The sequence below is a fragment of the Electrona antarctica genome (genome assembly GCF_951216825.1).
Source record: "Electrona antarctica genome assembly, chromosome: 12".
Classification (NCBI taxonomy): domain Eukaryota; kingdom Metazoa; phylum Chordata; class Actinopteri; order Myctophiformes; family Myctophidae; genus Electrona; species Electrona antarctica.
Window position 1 is genome coordinate 44,289,865 of NC_136793.1, and position 17,675 is coordinate 44,307,539.

The following is a 17,675-nucleotide window of genomic DNA, read 5'->3' on the forward strand; positions in this document are numbered from 1 at the left end:
CTGGGCAGGGGCCCGGTCTAGAACCCGGGTAGAGGACTTTTTGGGGCGGTTCTGAACAACCGTTGTCCGACCGACTCGACACCAGGCACTGCACTCCCTGTAGTGGTGTGGAACGTCGAATTTAAAGTTGTGGGGCGAACGGTTCTCGAGTTACGTGGATTACAGACGTACACACAGAGACTTGGTGCATTTATATTTAGATGTAGCCAAATGTTTAATATATAATTTATTTTAGACACAATTTATAGTGTCTAAAATGAACAGATTGATACTGTCTTATACACCTATTGGCAATTTGGCAACTTTATGGCAAGCGACCCAAAGCATCGTGGGTTTTAGGCTTTACAGTCTATGGTTTTAGGCTACGCAGAACTAAACTACAAACCCCACAATGCAAAGCGGTCACTTTTCGGGACGGGTAGAGAGTAGAGAGGTGATGCGGATGGCAGGGGGAGCCAGGTTTCTTTCACACAGGGGAGGATGCGCGTATACCGACACTGAAAGCGGAGAGTCTGGAATCGCGTAGCGCTGCTGCACTGTTTTGCACCGGAATGACCAAAATAGTTTGGATTTGTAGATGTAATCTTCTTTCAGCCAAAGGAAGTCGCACCTATGTATCGGCGTTTTGTGTTAAGGGAAGTTGATCAACTTTAGTATATAGTTTTTCGGCGGCGAATGGACTTTTTCTACCGTGAGCGAAACGGTTTGGGATCAACAACCGCTACGGCTCCCCTCGCTTGACTCGCGGGGTAGTAGTAGTAATTACTTTGGATTTTTCCACGGGTTTTAACTAAGGCACGGATTCGATCTTAAAGGGAAAACAACGCGGTTCCATAAAACGCCACCATTTCATTTCAGAGCGCATATATCTTTACATTTCGTTTCACCCCCTCCGCTAAATCCTTGGGTTTTACGGAGCGTGGAGGAGCACACATTCTTTTGATGCGTGCGTTGTTTGTACTTCAAGAGAAGTTGGTAAAAACATGGTCAAACTTGCAAAAAGTTGCTGGTTTTGAGTAGTTGCGCTACTCTACGTTCACGGAACACGCGATCCAGTGTGGATATAGCAGTTGTTTTTCTTCTTGGAGGGGAAAGTTTTCAACATTAAATCTCAGTCTGCCAGTTGTCCCCCGGCTGGTCAACGTAGCTGTTCTACACTGGCTGTTCTACAGCCCCCCGCCAATAAGGTGAGTTTTTTTATCCACTTGATTGTGTTCATTTCATTAGTGTCTACCGTGTGTCTGTATAGTGGATGATCCTATTATTATAAACATTTCTATGTGTTTTACTTTTAGATAAGCTTCTGGTTCTCTTGAGAAAAAACGAAAGAATGTACAATTTTATTTTATTTAATAGAATAATTTATTAGATTTCAGCAACACCCCAACATACAATTGCAGTCCTCAAACTTGAGAGACTTGAAAACATTTGTTGTCATACTTTGTATTTATTTAAAAAGAAAATAGTCGGCTGTCTTGCTGTGCTGTTACTGCTGTATTAACACCTCAATCCCCACGCTGGGGGGCTGCATGCTAGGCCCAAACTGAGCACTCCTGAAAACACACAGGAAAGCCCTTTCTTTAGGTTAATAGTTTTATATTTCAAGTAATAGCAGTAGCCTACTAGAGAGGTTAGGTAAGCTACTGTAATGAATACTAGGCTACTCATCCCTTTTTGGATGGGCTGCATTATCATTAAAGAACACCCAAAGACGTCCCCCCCTTGCTCAAAGGAGAATGCACGTAACAGAGTTATAGTAGAATCACTTGTGTTTGAGTAGCTCTCAGTATGCATTGAGAGCAAACTGGAACAACAACCACCACCATAAACTATAGGTTTTAGGCCTAATTAATTGCCTGTAAATGCACACTCTGGAATTGCTCTTTTGACATCTTAAACTTTGTGAACCTCTTAGGGTCTTTGTCAAGTGATGCCAGTCATGTCAGTAGTAGACAGATGGTCTGACAAAACTCTGCTTCTTTGTTTCTTGAGCCTAGGTGATAGTGTGAAACTAAATTAACACAATATCATTTGATACAAGCAGGATACATTCAGGGAATTCAGTGTTGTTGCTTTTTTAGATGCTCAAATGGCACAAATCACTACAGGGACTCGGGGAAGACTGCATGTTGAAGCCTGGCTTCAGTGAAATGGTGTGTACTTCTGTTTTGTTTCAAATATTTTAAAATTGTATGGAGAAAATAGATAGTTGAGGAAAGGGCAGAAAAACCACAGGGAATTGAAGCAAAATATGTTTTCTGTTGAGCCACCATGGGGAAGTGTGGCATTCTTCTGCCCTTTAATTTACCTGCAGCTCAACTGGCACAGAAATGATTGTTTGTATAATCATACATCCAGTAAGTCCATGGAGAAAGACGTGGCTAAGGTATCCCATGCTTCATATCCGAGCCTGAATGCTGTTTGGTCGACCTATGATTAGGTTTGGACCGGTGGTTTTAAAGCTTTTTAGAGTTTTGCAACCCATCAAAGAAAGAAAAGTGTGCTAGTTATTATTCTAAACAGCTCTTTGGAATATGACGTTACAGTAACATTTGTACAGGGTGGTGTTAGGTTGTTTTTCAATTGATGTAAAGTTGATTTGGTGGTGTGAAAAAATGAGTTGATCACTGGTATACTATCAGCCAGGGTTTCAAGTTTCATTATCATTGGGACAGACACCCCATACCAAACATTTTCAAACTCTGGCAGTACTGACATGCAATGTCATTCAGTCAATACTGCCATTCAAGTTCATTAATGTGACGTCATATGATGCTATTGGAAACCTACAGACTCCGATGAGGAAAAACCTGGAGCTTTTTTTGTTTTCCTGAAAACAGTAGCCTGGGGGGAATAGTCAAATGGAGTTACGTGTGCTGAATTGCACCATCATGGCAAAAAAAGTATCTGTGCGCCAGCCGCCTGGCCTATTCCTGGGAATGAAGGATTGACTGGGGTTGGGCTACAGAATCGGAGAGCTGAGGAATTTTATGCATGGATGCCATTGAACAGTAATTATGGGGCTGGCCACACTTTGGCGTAAGCCAGTAACCGGTGTCATTGTATGATGACAGAAGCAAGATGTATCCGTCTTCCATGTAAATATCCACTAATCTAAGCCCTCTGATTTGGCTGACTTTCAGATATGATGTGATCCCTAAAGAACGTAGAAAAAAAACTAGGCTTTTCCCTGGTGTTTGATCTCTTTGGGTGTCTATGACATGGTCCGAAAATACTTTACATCACGTGGTCTCAGTGAAAACAGTCTGATACAGGGCGGGGTGTATGGACCGAATTGATTGGCATTTTCTCTGAGTTCGCACTCGCTACTAGGCTTAGTCGGCTAGCAGTTTGCATGGGATATTTGCAGTCGTAATGGCTAAATATGCATATGTTGACACTAAGGGTCCCAGGTAAATCAAACTTTGGGGCAGGTGGAGTTTGCTTTCAGGTTGCCCGACCGAGCAAGTGCTCGTTTGAGAGTGGACACAACCGTCTATAAATACATATATCTGTCTGAACACCTGAACCTGGCCAGAGTGCTCTGTCTTCTGGTCTGTTGAATGTAAAATAAGAGCACTGTTTACCTATAATATGCTGTTCACTGTTGCTACACTTAAACAATATAGTGTGTACCACCACACTCATATTCATATTTGGCATAAAAATGTAGGAATGTTTATCGCACACCCCCAGAAAGTGTTAAATTTAACAGTAATTCAAATTTTACATATAATTTTATAATGGCCGATTTAGTGGGCATGAACTTTAGGCAAGTAGAACATGACCAGTACTAACCCGATGGCAAGTGCCTCTGAGACCTTAGTGTCAACCCCTGCTAAATATGGCATTAAAAAAATATGAATTTCTATCGAATATCTTAGTTACAATTTTTTTTTTAAACAGTAACTGAGATGCTCTAATCCCCGGCCAAAAGTTCATGATGACAGACTGGGAGACCCAGAGCGCATAATAACGTAGCGATTTTTATAATTTAAATCGATAAGCATAAACAAACTACTTAAAGCTGCTATAAGCAATAATATGTCAAAATTCTAATGACCTTTAACATTTTGAAAAGGTCATTAAAAAATTGACATAATATTGCTTATAGCAGCTTTAATTATTGCTATCGATCTATATAGCCAATTCTCACACATTTAGGGAAGTTTTACCTTCACCATTACACTGACTGCAGCCTTACAGAACCACTCACTGCTTACTGACTCAAGCTTTACAAATCTGAATGCATTCAGGGCAGGCACTGTCCGGTTGCATCAATAATTGGTCTAACTCAAGTTGAACATTTTTTGCTTCCAATACAAATCAAAATCCCAAAGCATTTAGCTCTGATGTTTACAAGTGGTATAAATGTGAGCAAATGATTTTCCACTTTCCAATGTATACACATTAATTCAGTGATGCAAATAGCCTGCATCCTTAGACTCACTAAATTGAGAAAGGATGCAATCATGTCTCACCCTCTGAGGGTCCTGGGATGCAATACTGTACTCAGTACTGTACTCTAAAGTCATTGAAGTAGGACTCATAAAATGTCTCTGGGACCCATCTAAAAGACCACCCCTGGGTCCCGGGAGCCATTACATTGAAAACCTATTCACATCACTGGCATTTACTTTTGAAAGTGACCTAACCTGTGAGAACTGATGACCTGTTTCACTCCCCTGATGGGAGTGAAAAGTTGTCTTTGAATATATGACAGATTGGTATTAGGTCTTTGAATCCATTAACAAGCAAGACTTTTTGCCTTTTTCTGTCTGACGTTTAACAGCAAATATTGGAATTAAATTTTTAATGAAATATCAGCCGATATCCATATGCCACCGATAATATTGTGCATTACTAGACTAAACCAAATTATATAGGATGCGTTTTTGTGATGTTGCTTGTTCACGTTTGAAAAAATAATGCATTTGAATATTCGGAACATCTTCTGTTGTGAATGGAGCATACTACAGCTCCTCTCCATTTAGATAATGGGAATATTCCCTCCTTTGTGTATTCATCGTTAACAACAATGTTTGAACAACATTTAAGAAGAATGTGAGTGGTGGTATTAACCATAATCAAATCCACCTTTGTAGTCAATGGACATATTATTTTGAGCTAGTTTGGCTGATATATATCAAGTGAGAAGAATCTAAAATGATTGCACGTTCAAGAGAAGTTAGCAACAATGTCTGAGGAAGGTCTACACGGCCAAAGCATTGTTGATCTAAATAAACTTATCTTGAACGTGTGCAGAAGTCTGTCTTCACCAGGCTGTAAGACATCAGGAATTCAGGATCAGCAATTATGCAGCCATGGTGTCCTGATTTTTTATAATTTAGGGAAGGAAAAATAATTTGTCCCTTTTTTTTTTTTCTCCACAATTTATCGTTATGCCGATCAAATCCTCCACACACACATTTCTGTGTGTTGGCACTACTGTTGTACCCAAACAGACGCTCAATAAAGTTGGATACACCACCGTGGATTCAAACCCCTAGACTCCACAGTGGAGGGCAGGTACTTCAGTACACTAGTGATAGGGGAAAAAAACTTTAATTTCAGTGTTCAAATGATTTTGTCCATGTTCATGGCAATGATCCATTCAAATAATTTAATTCACATTCAATGTATCTCTTCTGGTCCCAGTGGAGCTCATGGGCTACTATATATGTCAAGGAACCAAGTATCTTGACTTAATTTCAATTTAAATTGCAATAAGCATGCATGTCTTGTCTAGTGAAAAACTCTACAGCACCGCTCTCTGTCTGTCGCGGGAAGACCAACGGGGACCGTGGACTCGTGGAGCATGAACGAAAGCCTGAACGTAACAGTTTCACGAAGTTAACTGGTGTGTTCACGTTCCCAAACTTCCCACCAAAGACCGAATAATTTAGAACGAATCAGTCGTGAACATCACTACACTACCGAGTGCCTTTTTTTAAACCTGGCATCTCTATTTTGGCCATAGGAGAATATTTTCAAAAGGGTTTATTTAATTTAAGTAAAATATTATTATTATTATTTTGCACTTTTTGACAAAACAACGGTAATAGGTGGTCTAGGACTCCAAAATCAGATCAGAAGTCACCGTGAGCACACAATGAGTGCATTCTATGTGACTCATGTATAGTAAGCCACAGGTTGAGCCAATGCTTCGATGTGAGCATAGCATGACAGAGCATTCTGTGTCCCACACTTGAAGACACTGTTTTCATCTCCCTCAATTATGGACTGTTGTCTTAGTGGTCATGTCGTGATGAGAGCCCAGGGAACGTGGTCGCCGGCTGCATGCTCTTTGGACTTCCTTCTGTCTGGCAGCAGAAGTGGATTCTTGGATCCTGCCCAAACACTGACTCACTGCTTACAGGGCTGGGATGACCAAGCTGCTTTATCCCCATGGACCCCATGATCCAACTCAGCTGCCGGAACACTGGCCCATTCTTGGAAAGCGAAATTGAATTGGTTTGTTAAGAGAACACAATAAGTGTTTTAATGAAGGACTCTCACAGAAACCACTAGCTCCTCAAAGAAATCAAAAAGCTTGCATTTCTTGATAGCGTAGACCCAAAGTTTATTTTAGGTGTCATACATTCTCACTGTCCTAAGTACATCAAAGTTTGTGTTTACTGAAGGAGCTTTCAAATGTTTTGGGGGTTTAGCCCGATTGATTGTGATGATGTTTTTTAGTTGATCTTAACCCATTCTGGGCGGGAACCCCTTTTGGTGTTTTTGGACCTTCTGGACGGGAACCCCTTTTGGGGTTCTGTACAGTATGTACAGTATTCAAATATATATATATATTTTGATGCTGCTTTATACATATTTTAAGTTTTTCAGAAAACTTACATCAGGATTTAGAAGGCCTCAGTCCAAAATGGGTTTTAAACCGCAAAATCCCAAATATGAATGTAAATTGTCAAAGTGTGAAAATGTACCTGTAATGGATTTGAGAGTGTACCTACACTTTTCAAGTTTGGCATGTCATCAAGAGTGTAGGAGCCTACAACCAGCATTTGTTTCACACAAGTTGACAAGCATGGCAGCAAATGGTGGTTGAGGGTCATGTTGGGTTTGGGACCAAAACCAACTGTTAGGTGATAGATCTTTGAGTGTGGAAATGATGGCTTGGCGGTCTCTCTACAGGGGTGTCATATAACAGACCGTAGTTTTTTTGGTCCTTCACAAATTCCTCAAGGGGGATTATGGGGGTTAGGGGCAAGTGTTAATCTCAATGGCCAGATGCTGCAGAGGTGATGATGCGAGCAGATGTGCATCTGAGGTTCACCCGCTTCTGCAGTATGCCAATTTAGACTGTCTGTCCTTAACCACAGTATGTTAATGACAGCAATGACATCATCAGACCAAGAATGGTTTGAGTAGCCATGGAATAGACCGAACTTTGGATTACGTTTTCTCATTCACTAGGCTTGTGGTGTTATTTATAAATGTGTAAGGCTCATTCACTATGCTTGTGGTGTTATTTATAAATGTGTAAGGCTCATTCACTATGCTTGTGGTGTTATTTTCTTATCACATAGTGTGTGTGCACAGTGTACAAGTAGGCCTAAATACTTCTAGTACTTTCCTTGAACTTTGTGAAATTACAAAACGTTTTTTGATGAAAGCAGAACTGTTTCTGTGCCAACAAAACAATTGCCGACTAGTGCTGAAGTTTAGTTTACTACAGCATATAACCTGGTCTTAATTGTTGAAATATTCAGTTGCCCCCCCCCCCCCCCCCCCCCCCGACACATTACCTCAAAGCTACATTTTTTTTTATTTTTATAACGGCATTAGGGACTTTTCTAACAAGGCTACATGCTCATACAACCATGTTTGTTTTATTCTTTTCAGCCTAGCACTGTGAGTGATCCAGTGCTGATGCACCAAAAGTCTGAATGGAGGTCCACTCGCAAAGAAGCCAGCAGCTATAGCTTCCTCAACAGGATGCTAGCGGGGCCAAGTATACTGCTGTTTCTGGCTTTGCTCGCCCAGATCTTACCGGCCCAATGCCGGCCGGCCAGTAATGATGAAGGTAAGATTCATTCCTCCAGTCTTTCTTGTACTACTCTTTGTAAAGTACATTTCTTCTGTTTACTTAACTTAAAGGTGCTGTAAGTGATAACTGTAACTGTTTTGTGATAGTAATCATAAGTGTTAGCTCAGCACGAAACCCACCCAAAAAGTCTCACGCGTCTTATTGGCGAGAACATTCGCACACCAACATGTGCGTGCAGCACATGTGTGACTGTTCTCGCCAATCCCGGCCAAACTGGAACGTTTGGTCACCCTAGTAATACATAGGCTCTGTGTATTTCTGAGCGGAGTGTGCGTGATCAGTGAGAATGGCTGAATTCATGGATGGGAATAAAGTCAGCTCGAAAATACATTTTCAGGTGGGTTACAGATTTCACCCAAACAGGAGAGAGAACCCCACAAAGAGCATTTTTTCAGCTTGTGTTCCTGTTAAAAATGTGTCTGCTCATTCCTTTGTTTCATCAATTTCACTTGTGTATCCTGTTCTCTCTCCTGTTCAGGGGGTTAGGAACACTGTGAATGTCCCAGTGCTGATGCACTAAACGTGTGAATGGAGTTCCACTTTAATTCGCTCTGGATAAAGAGCATCTGCTAAACGCATAAATTGTAAATTGAATGGTTAAAATCGGTATTCTGACCTGAAACTGTATTTTCTGTTTACTAAAGGATTGGAGAGACTCAGGTTGCTGAACAAATCCTGTAGCAATGATTGCTATAGGAATATAGAGCTATTTAATACTTACTTTCACTTAATGAATTGTTAACTCTAATTAATCCCCTTGTTTGTAAATGTATTCTTATTTTCTCATGATTAATTGAGCTTCGTTGATGGTATCGAAAGGTAGATGACGTACATATATTGTCATTTAGATCACTGTTTCATTAACAGTGGGTCGGTACCCATTTGTGGGTCACGGACCAATTTGTATGGGTCACGACTCGAGCTACTCAAGTCTGGAGTCTTCTCCTACATTTAAAAATGTATTTATTTCAAAAGATTTGTTTTTAAATAAATAAAAATGTAAATTAATTGTATAGATTTTAAAACAAACAAATCTAAGAAATGCTATATATAATCAAAATTAAGAACTAGTGAAAATGGGAATGAAAAGCGATCTATAAGCTCTCAACATGTGCACACAGTGCGAAGTGACGCATTGTGTGCTTGTAGATCTGCTATTTTCACTAGTTTTGGGTCCCGGGCAAACGTCTAATCTCTCTTTTGGGCCTCGACCTGAAATGTTTGGGAACCACTGATTTAGATGCTTATTGGCACGGTCCTCTGGGGATAAGTGCTTTAGTTTTAGGAATGTTATCTCATTGTGTCTCTGGTCTTCTGGTAAGATCTGCTTCTTTGTTGAGTAAGTGATCCCCCCCCCAACTCCATTTCAGTGGGCTTTACTGACTCTGGCTTAGCTAGTGAACTGTTGTTTGCAACTAGCGGCAATGTCCTTTTGTCCTAACTAAACCTAAACTAAACCAAATTCTTATCAGCTTGGCAAAAATATGTTGCCTCCAGACCTTCTGAAAATTGTGAAGCTGGTTTCAATTGTTATTTTGCTTTTATCGAAAAGGTAACTGAAAACTATAACTTAAAGTGTGCTTTAATAGGAAAAAGGTTACCCTGGCCGGGTGGTTGCACAAGTTCAGACCTCAAAAGGGGAAAGACACATTGAAATTGAATCCTTAAAAATGTGTCTCTTGGAAGCAGTCCAACAGTGTAATAGCTGCCTGGACTTGTGGGTAGATAGTTTTTGGATGTTTATCCTCAGCAGTCGGAAGTGGAGCCCAGCAAAAAGAATATGATAAAGCTCAGCATTATAATTAGAGTAATTATGCACGAGGGTCTCTCTTGGGCTGTGAGCCCTAAAATAAACTTGCCGTGGCTGTGTTTAAGCCAGCAGTGGGACAGGGAGGAGTAAATGACTCCCATCTGCAGCCCGAGGGCAACTGCCTGCCTGCTCCTCTGCTCCTTTTGTAATGAAAAGGTATTTGTTGTCACTGAGAGAGGAGTTAACTACCAGGAAAACTATAAATTAACTGTTAAAAAAAAGAGAAAAAAAAGAGGTAAGATGCTACATTGAGTCCTCATCTTAAAAGATAGGGTTTCTGAGAAGAATATTTTTTGTTTCTCTTCTCAGACGAGGCAATATAGCGGGGTGGGGGGGGGGGGGGTTTGTTTGGGGCAGTTTGATGCATTGACCCAGTTCTCAATCACCAAATGGCCAGGTACTATCTCCGACCAATCCAACTCCCCCCCCCCCCCCCCCCCCCCAGCCTTGCCTCCTGCTTACCCCACCAATTCCGCTTGGGAATGCACCCCCCCCCCCCTGCTGGGTGACGGATGGCTTCAGCTGTCGACAAACAATCACAGCAGAACCATTTGGTTGCATTCCTTTTGTCTCCAGTGGTGAAGCAAAATGGTTATATGGAAATGGTTGTGTTTATGCGTGCCCCTTTTGTTTGTTTTCTCTTGTTTTTTGGTTGTGTGTTGTTGACATAAGAAAAGGGCATTCTCTCAATCAATTCAGTTTAATCTGGTGTTCAGGCCCACCACCACGACTACCATTCTAATGGTCGGGACCCCCTCCTCCTCGGCCACAGTGCCTTCATTCAAGGCATATGTTTTTATCTTAAAGTGTGGCCTGAGATTAAAGCTGGTCGTGGTTAAATCATGAGACGGTGTGTGTCTAAAGGGAGGAACTCATTCATTTTAGGTAATTTGGGGATCCCAGCAGATTACTTTGAATGTGTCATATGCTGCCAATCAAAGTCACAAAAAGACGCTGACCTGGTGAAGAAAAAATCTACAGCTGTCATAGCCCTGAGGCAGACTTGTCTCAGACAGGAGGGCTCAGAGATGAACTTTACTATCGGAGATGGATGGAATGAAACTGATAGTGAATTTAGCTTAAAGGCTTGGTTTTCCAGTAAATAAGGCATATTGCAAATTGTAAATGCAGTGTAGCTCATTCATTGTAATGACACAAGAATAACGTTTAAGGTTCATGTCTTACACCACAGGGTACCCCCCCTGTAGAGTGCTAATTCATGGTGATTGTCAATGCCTCATTTAAGGGTGAAAACATCCTCAATTGGAGTGCTTTTAGAAGGACACTTTACTCAGAGAAGGTTTTGGGCTTGCTAATAGGCCTTGTGCTATTCTTTCACTTCCTGCCAGTCCTGCCTATTGTCACTTATCAACACCCCCACCCACTACTCCCCTTCACTCTGCTTGTGGTCAAATCAGCAGGGGAAAACTGGCCCTCCTAGTGAATGTTTGTCTTTATGCCATCACAGTGCTTCTACAAGCCGGTCTTTACTGCACTCAACCATCACTCCAGCAAGAGCAGGAAATCCCAACAGTCATTCACGCGGCATATTGCTTCCTATCTTGAAGCCGAGAAGGTTCCATAGACTGGCGCCAACTTGCTCTAGACCTTTTCATGTGGGTTTTAGTCAATCTTGGAACTTAAAGACTCACATTCCCCCGTAATTCAGAACCTTATGCTGCCCGTTTTCCTCCTTGACAAAACCCCTTTGTATAATTAGTATGATTTTAAAGCATGTCAATCAATTTTTCCAAATGGTTGGAAGAACCCATGAGAGCACTGTTCCAGCTGGGTTGCTTTTAGAAAATATGGCCCTAAAACCAGGTTAATCCGATCACAGGACCTGGTTCATTAATTCAGCTGAAACATCCGAACATTAAAAGAAGGATGTTACAAAACTAATATTCAACTCCATTTGAACAGATGCGATTACAAATGTTATGAATGACAGATAAATGGTGAAGTTACATACCCCTAGGTGTGTGGGCTAATACCTAAATGTAAAATAAAAACACTGTTTTCTAAAGATGGATGATGACTCACTCGTCTTGTTGTGACTGACTTTATTGAAAATTCCTCTAATTCAATAAAATATATTGTGGCATGGTTGTTGTAACCTGAAAGTAGACGATGAAGGTGAAAATGCAATCATTGTGTTGGCTCTGAATGTCCTTGAAACTGTGGTACCACAATGTGCTTTGTCTTACTGCACTTTTAAGTAGGTTGTCACAGAAGCACAAAGGATTCCAACTGTGCTGTACAATGAAGCCACAAGCAGAGAAGAATTATGGCTTTTATGGGCTCTTTATGATGTCTGTCACTAGATTAATAGCTGGAATGTTGACACAGCCTTATCAGTGGCATCAGCGATTTTAGAGGGCGAGGAGCAAAAACAAACTGGAAATGGGCCCCACGCACTACACAACGCATGGAGAACCAGCCGCATGGAGCTAGCTGGTGACGAGGTCGAGGTTAGATAGCTCTTCCTCCCATCACTAAATGCTTCCCCGTTTGCTTTGCTTTCCCCCTCTTTTAGTTTTGTTTTGGAGGAGAGAAAGTTGATCCTACCCCCTGGCCCCCTTTCCTGCTGGGATTAAGGGCCTGTCAGACATATGTGATCCAGGAAATACCTTTACTAGACCCAACTGGGGTCACCATAGCAACTGGCACTAGAACCTGCCGCTGCAGGCCCTCTCTCTCCCTCTCTCACTCACTCACTCGTGCACATGCTCTTGTGCCCTCTTCGCTCTCTTCACCCCCCTCCCCTCTTTTTATTGTTTAGAGTCCTTTGTTGTGATGGAGGGAGGGATTACCGTGATCGGGTTTGCCAGCGTTGTCCTGAGGTTATGCTATATGGGTGTGCTTCCTGTTTTGAGCAGGAACGTTTATGTTACAATCACACAGAGTCCTACGCACTGTGCAGTTTTTTCATTTTGTGTATTTCAGGGTTAGCGTGGTACTCAGAACGTCCCGTCTTGGGTTTGTTGTTGATCACTGTGTGGTGGCAGTTGATTGCAGTGGGTGTTCGTTTTTTTTGTTCTAGTGTAATGTACATTTGTGAAAAACGATCAACAGGAATGAATTGGATATTTGAATATGCCTCTTTTGACCATGGTATTCTCACAAAGCATGTTTTAGAAGCACGCTATTAATTGGCATTTAATGGGAGGGATGTTTTTTTTCTTCTTAGTATGTAAGTTCACACTGTTGGTTGTTTTGTAGAGTGAAGATCGTAAGCCAGTTTGCCGGGCGCCGGGCGGTCACCCACGATCTCTGCCTTTGTCACCGGACAAACAACACCATTGTGATGGACAATGTGTCAACATAATTGGGTTACACCCCCCTCCCTCTCTTCCACTGTGTAGTTACTGGGAACAGGGGGGCTCAGGTGTCGCACTCTGTGATACCCCCCTTCCCATCTGTATCCCTCTAATTGAATTTCACCATCCTTTCCCTGGTAGCTCATTGCCAGCCTGACGATTGGGCCTTGACTAATTTGGGATGCGATTTAATTTCAGCGAGAGGTTAGGCAGGCACCACAGTGACCACACTGCACTGAGAAGGAACCATGTCTCCCAGGGTTGCCATGTTGGCCTGTTTCCCGCCAAAGTTGGCTTGTTTTTTTTCCAGAGTTGCGTTTTTTCTCCGGGTCGCGGGTTGCGTTTTTTTGGGCTTGTTTTAAAAATCAAACAAGCCAACATTTCTTTGATGTATATGCTATAAATTCCCATAGGTTTGAGGGAGTGTGAATCACTCTGAGTGACAGAATCGGTCTGGTGTCTACTATGTTTGTAATAGTATAATAAATGACCAGCCTGGCAGAAGGTGTGTGTGTGTGTGTGTGTGTGTGTGTGTGTGTGTGTGTGTGTGTGTGTGTGTGTGTGTGTGTGTGTGTGTGTGTGTGTGTGTGTGTGTGTGTGTGTGTGTGTGTGTGTGTGTGTGTGTGTGTGTGTGTGTGTGTGTGTGTGTGTGTGTGTGTGTGTGTGTGTGTGTGTGTGTGTGTGAGATGAAAACAAGCCAATTTTGTGTTATCCTATTAGCATAACTTTTGACTACCTGTCCTACATCATGTACTGTTAACAATTTGTCATTGAAGTATTCAATTAATCAATCATTGAGAAGCAGCAAGGAAAGAGCTTCTCTGCTCTCTGCATTCTTTTTGGCATCACTTTTATGCAATACCTATAGGACAGGGTTCCCCAATTAATTTCCCTCAAGGGCCATATTTTGACTATAGTACGAGGCTGGGGGGCGAGTCCGTGCGCCACATTTTTTTATTTTTTCATGAATTAATTAAGCTTAGAATAGATGTAGAACAGTGTTTCTCAACCAGTGGTCCGGGGACCACCAGTGGTCCTTGAGGAGGTTCCAGGTGGTCCCCAGCTAAATGATGGAGAGGTGGTAACTAAATGGATCCTTATAGATATTTAACTCTTGAGAGTGTACAATTAATTCATTTTCAGGGCAAGACCCCATTTGAAATGATATGGCAGGGCTCTAGCAGTGATTCTCATAATTTTAATTTGAAGGATGCCCAGTTTGACATTCATAGGCCAAGGCTACTGACCCCCATTTAATGCCATTTATATCTGGGACTGCAATTTATTATAACTTTTATTTATTTTTATATTGTAAAATCATTGTCAACTTAACTCTGAGAGAGTACAAATGGGTCCATTTGGTTCCATTTGTACAGTCTCTGAGTGCCAAAAGCCCTTGAATATTATTAAGGATTACTGTCATTATGGTAATCTCACACTTCATATCGCACACACCACACCTTTCATTAGCCCTAAAACATTTTTCTTGTTGAAATTCTTCCAGGGTCCACGAGGGGGCGCCTCACGGGCTGCCAATTGGGGAACCCTGCTCTAGGATGCCTTTCATATACGTACATGATTGCACACAGATTAGACCTTAGTGCACATTAAACAATGAGTGCCACCTGGTGGTGCTTGGGTGTCACGTGATGAGAAGCAATTTTAGTATGACACGTGTCCGGCTTGTCGCCATCTTGGATGCTAATAGAAATAGCGCCAATGCTAGCGAGCAAAGGCGAGGTCCATCCTTGCTCCAGAAAACGGTCCAATCGCGATCACCGGAAAATCTGAAATGACGTGGCGTAGTTTCAGAGAAAATAGCGTGGAAAGGCCGTGGCTAATACATAAGCTAAATGGGAGTTGTGTGCGCAACTCCAGTGCAGGCGAGGTCCTAGCAACACGTGCCTACCAACCGGAGCGCTTCCAAAAAATTAAAATAGCGAGGCATTCTTATATCGATGTTAAACGTCTTAAGACGAGTATACTCATCTAGAGCACCTTGCGTATTTATTTAGTTGGACGAGTATACCCGTCCCGTCCTTAGCATCAAATGTGTTAGTCACATTCTTGTTTTTATGGTTTTGAGATCCACATTCTTAGTTCTAAGCGTTGTGTAATCCTATTGAGCCACTCCAACCTCACCGTCTCCCCCTGTTAACCTTTTTAGCCCCTGTGGAAAGTCAAGCCAAGCTGTACACCCTCTACCCCGGGGACCAGCTAGATCTGATCTGCACAAAGGACAAAGATGCCCTGCCGGCGGTCAACTGGACCAAAGACCATGTGGTGGTGGTGGATGGTGAGCACATGCGACTCCGCAGTGGCCAGCTGACGATAGAGAGTCTGGAACCGGCAGACTCTGGACTGTACGCATGTACCACCTTTGGAAACCACAGCGAGTACTTCAATGTCACAGGTATGGACTTTGTTTCCAGTCTAAATGTTCTAAAGTTGCCGTTTTCGTGGCATAGTTATATTGTCCAATGTGTCTATGGTCCAGAGGAAAACGGAACATTACCAGTTACATGAAACAAGACCTATATTTGTCTCTATTATGTTTAGCTATTACATAGTATAAAATATATAAATATAGTGTCAGTTTTGGGCAAAATCATATAGTATACTAACTTTAGTGTATACATATTACATACTAATAGAAATATGTTGATTTAATATTATTTATCCATGCATGAAACATATGAAAATGTTCCATACCTGTATATCATACCTCACTTGCATTTTGTTTGGATTAAGCTCCTTTCTCTGTAAATATAGCCTACCTTATGATTCTACTGAGCTTTATTCATTATTATTGAGCTTTATTGTGTTTTGAAATGTATTTGTATTGTATGTAATATGCAATACTGGTGCATTGAGAAGAGTGCGTGCACCACAATGGAAACAAGCCCCTGGGGCTTTTTCTGTTATCCTTTTGACCTGTGACAATAACCTATACTAGTAGTAGTAGTGACTATACTACCTGTACTGTTAATAATCATGCTAATATAAGTATTCAATCAATCAAACAAACTAGTCTGTTAATCTCCCTTCTTTCTTTTTTGTCCACAAGTTGATACCCTGGCATCATCTGAGGATGACGATGAGGAGGATGAGTCTTCCTCCGAAGAAACCAAACTCTTAGGCGGTCAGAAACTGCTGCGTAAGTGTTTATGACTAGCGTTGATGATTTGTCAGTGACTGGAGAGCGTTCTGATTCATCGGTATGCCCATAGTATATTTGTGGCTTGCACCCGTATGATTCAGATGGCTTTCGTTACCTTGGTGACTACATCAGGAATGTCCTGGTGGTGACCAGCCCTGGTTAACCTTGTGTCTCTCTGATTAAAGTTTGAGTCTAGAGAGCAGTTAAGTCAGTCAGGCATGATGAGCTGGCTGCTCCTGGCTGCTCGTGCTGTTTGTTCACAAGGAAAGCAGGAAGGCAGGCTCACTGACTCTGACCTTGTGCCTTGACTCCTACAGCCTTATCGAGCTCATGAGAGCTTACTATGTGCTCTCATGGTGGATGTTTTAAGACCACCGTGACTCATTTACGACTATCTTGACACTTTGGTCAAAACAACAATAAATGAAGTTAAAGGAAGGCCTTGTTTTGAACAAGCCTATCATTACGTAGAAAGGCATGGTGTGATTCAAGGATCTTTTTTTCCACCCTACTTTTGTTTTGGGCCATTGTGAGTTTGAAAATACATTTCAGCTGAGTGGAGATACCAAATCCCTGTATTCTATAGTTTCAGTAATAGAATTGGCATTGCCTCAGTCTAAAGCATCTATCAGGGCTACTTTAGAAACGGGTAATACTTTTGTTTTTGGCTATGGTTATTACAAATAAGCTACCTGTGGTAGCCTGGCTCCAGCCCGTGAATCGCTGGACCTAATAAACATAAATGATCATAAGTATTTAATGTACGCTATGGTCTGTTTACTATTCGGATGTACACGAAATTTGACTCTCCCTCACCCACATGTTAAAGGTTCAAGTTGCTTTAATGTCACATGCACATACTGTGTAAAGTTATACAGGGTAGCAACATTGCAGGACATTATTGTACATCAATCCAACTCTTCTAACCTTCTGCCTTCCCTGTTAGCGATGCCTCCCCAGTGGGCTCATCCAGAGAAGATGGAGAAGAAGCTCCATGCCGTTCCGGCTAGCAAGACTGTCAAGTTCCGATGTCAGGCCAGTGGAAACCCAGTACCCACGCTCAAATGGTTCAAGAACGGCAGGGAGTTCAAGAGAGATCAACGCATCGGAGGCTTCAAGGTACAGATAAGACATAGAAAGTGGTCCAATAAGCTCTGCCTCGGTTCCACCAGATAAATCACTACAACTGCTCAGGGAATCCTTATCAAATCACTCTCAGCCTATTGGCCGCGAGTGCAGATGTGTCGTGATCTCATTGCTACATTAGATCACTAGCAACCCCTGTAACGCCACACCCCACCCCTCCTTGAGCAA

The 17,675-nt window shown here is 41.9% G+C and overlaps 1 protein-coding gene across 2 annotated transcripts in view; it reads left to right on the top strand.

Annotated features, from left to right (window-relative positions):
* Window positions 1-429: 429 nt before the first annotated feature.
* The window catches only part of fgfr1a (fibroblast growth factor receptor 1a), a 36,493-nt gene continuing 19,247 nt past the window's right edge, over window positions 430-17,675 (top strand). For both annotated transcript variants that reach the window (XM_079516390.1, XM_079516391.1), the window contains exons 1-5: window positions 430-1,187; window positions 7,867-8,047; window positions 15,369-15,614; window positions 16,269-16,358; window positions 17,308-17,480. In XM_079516390.1, coding sequence (XP_079372516.1) covers window positions 7,894-8,047; window positions 15,369-15,614; window positions 16,269-16,358; window positions 17,308-17,480 — 663 coding nt within the window. In that variant the 5' untranslated portion in view covers window positions 430-1,187; window positions 7,867-7,893. The remainder of the gene's footprint in view (window positions 1,188-7,866; window positions 8,048-15,368; window positions 15,615-16,268; window positions 16,359-17,307; window positions 17,481-17,675) is intronic.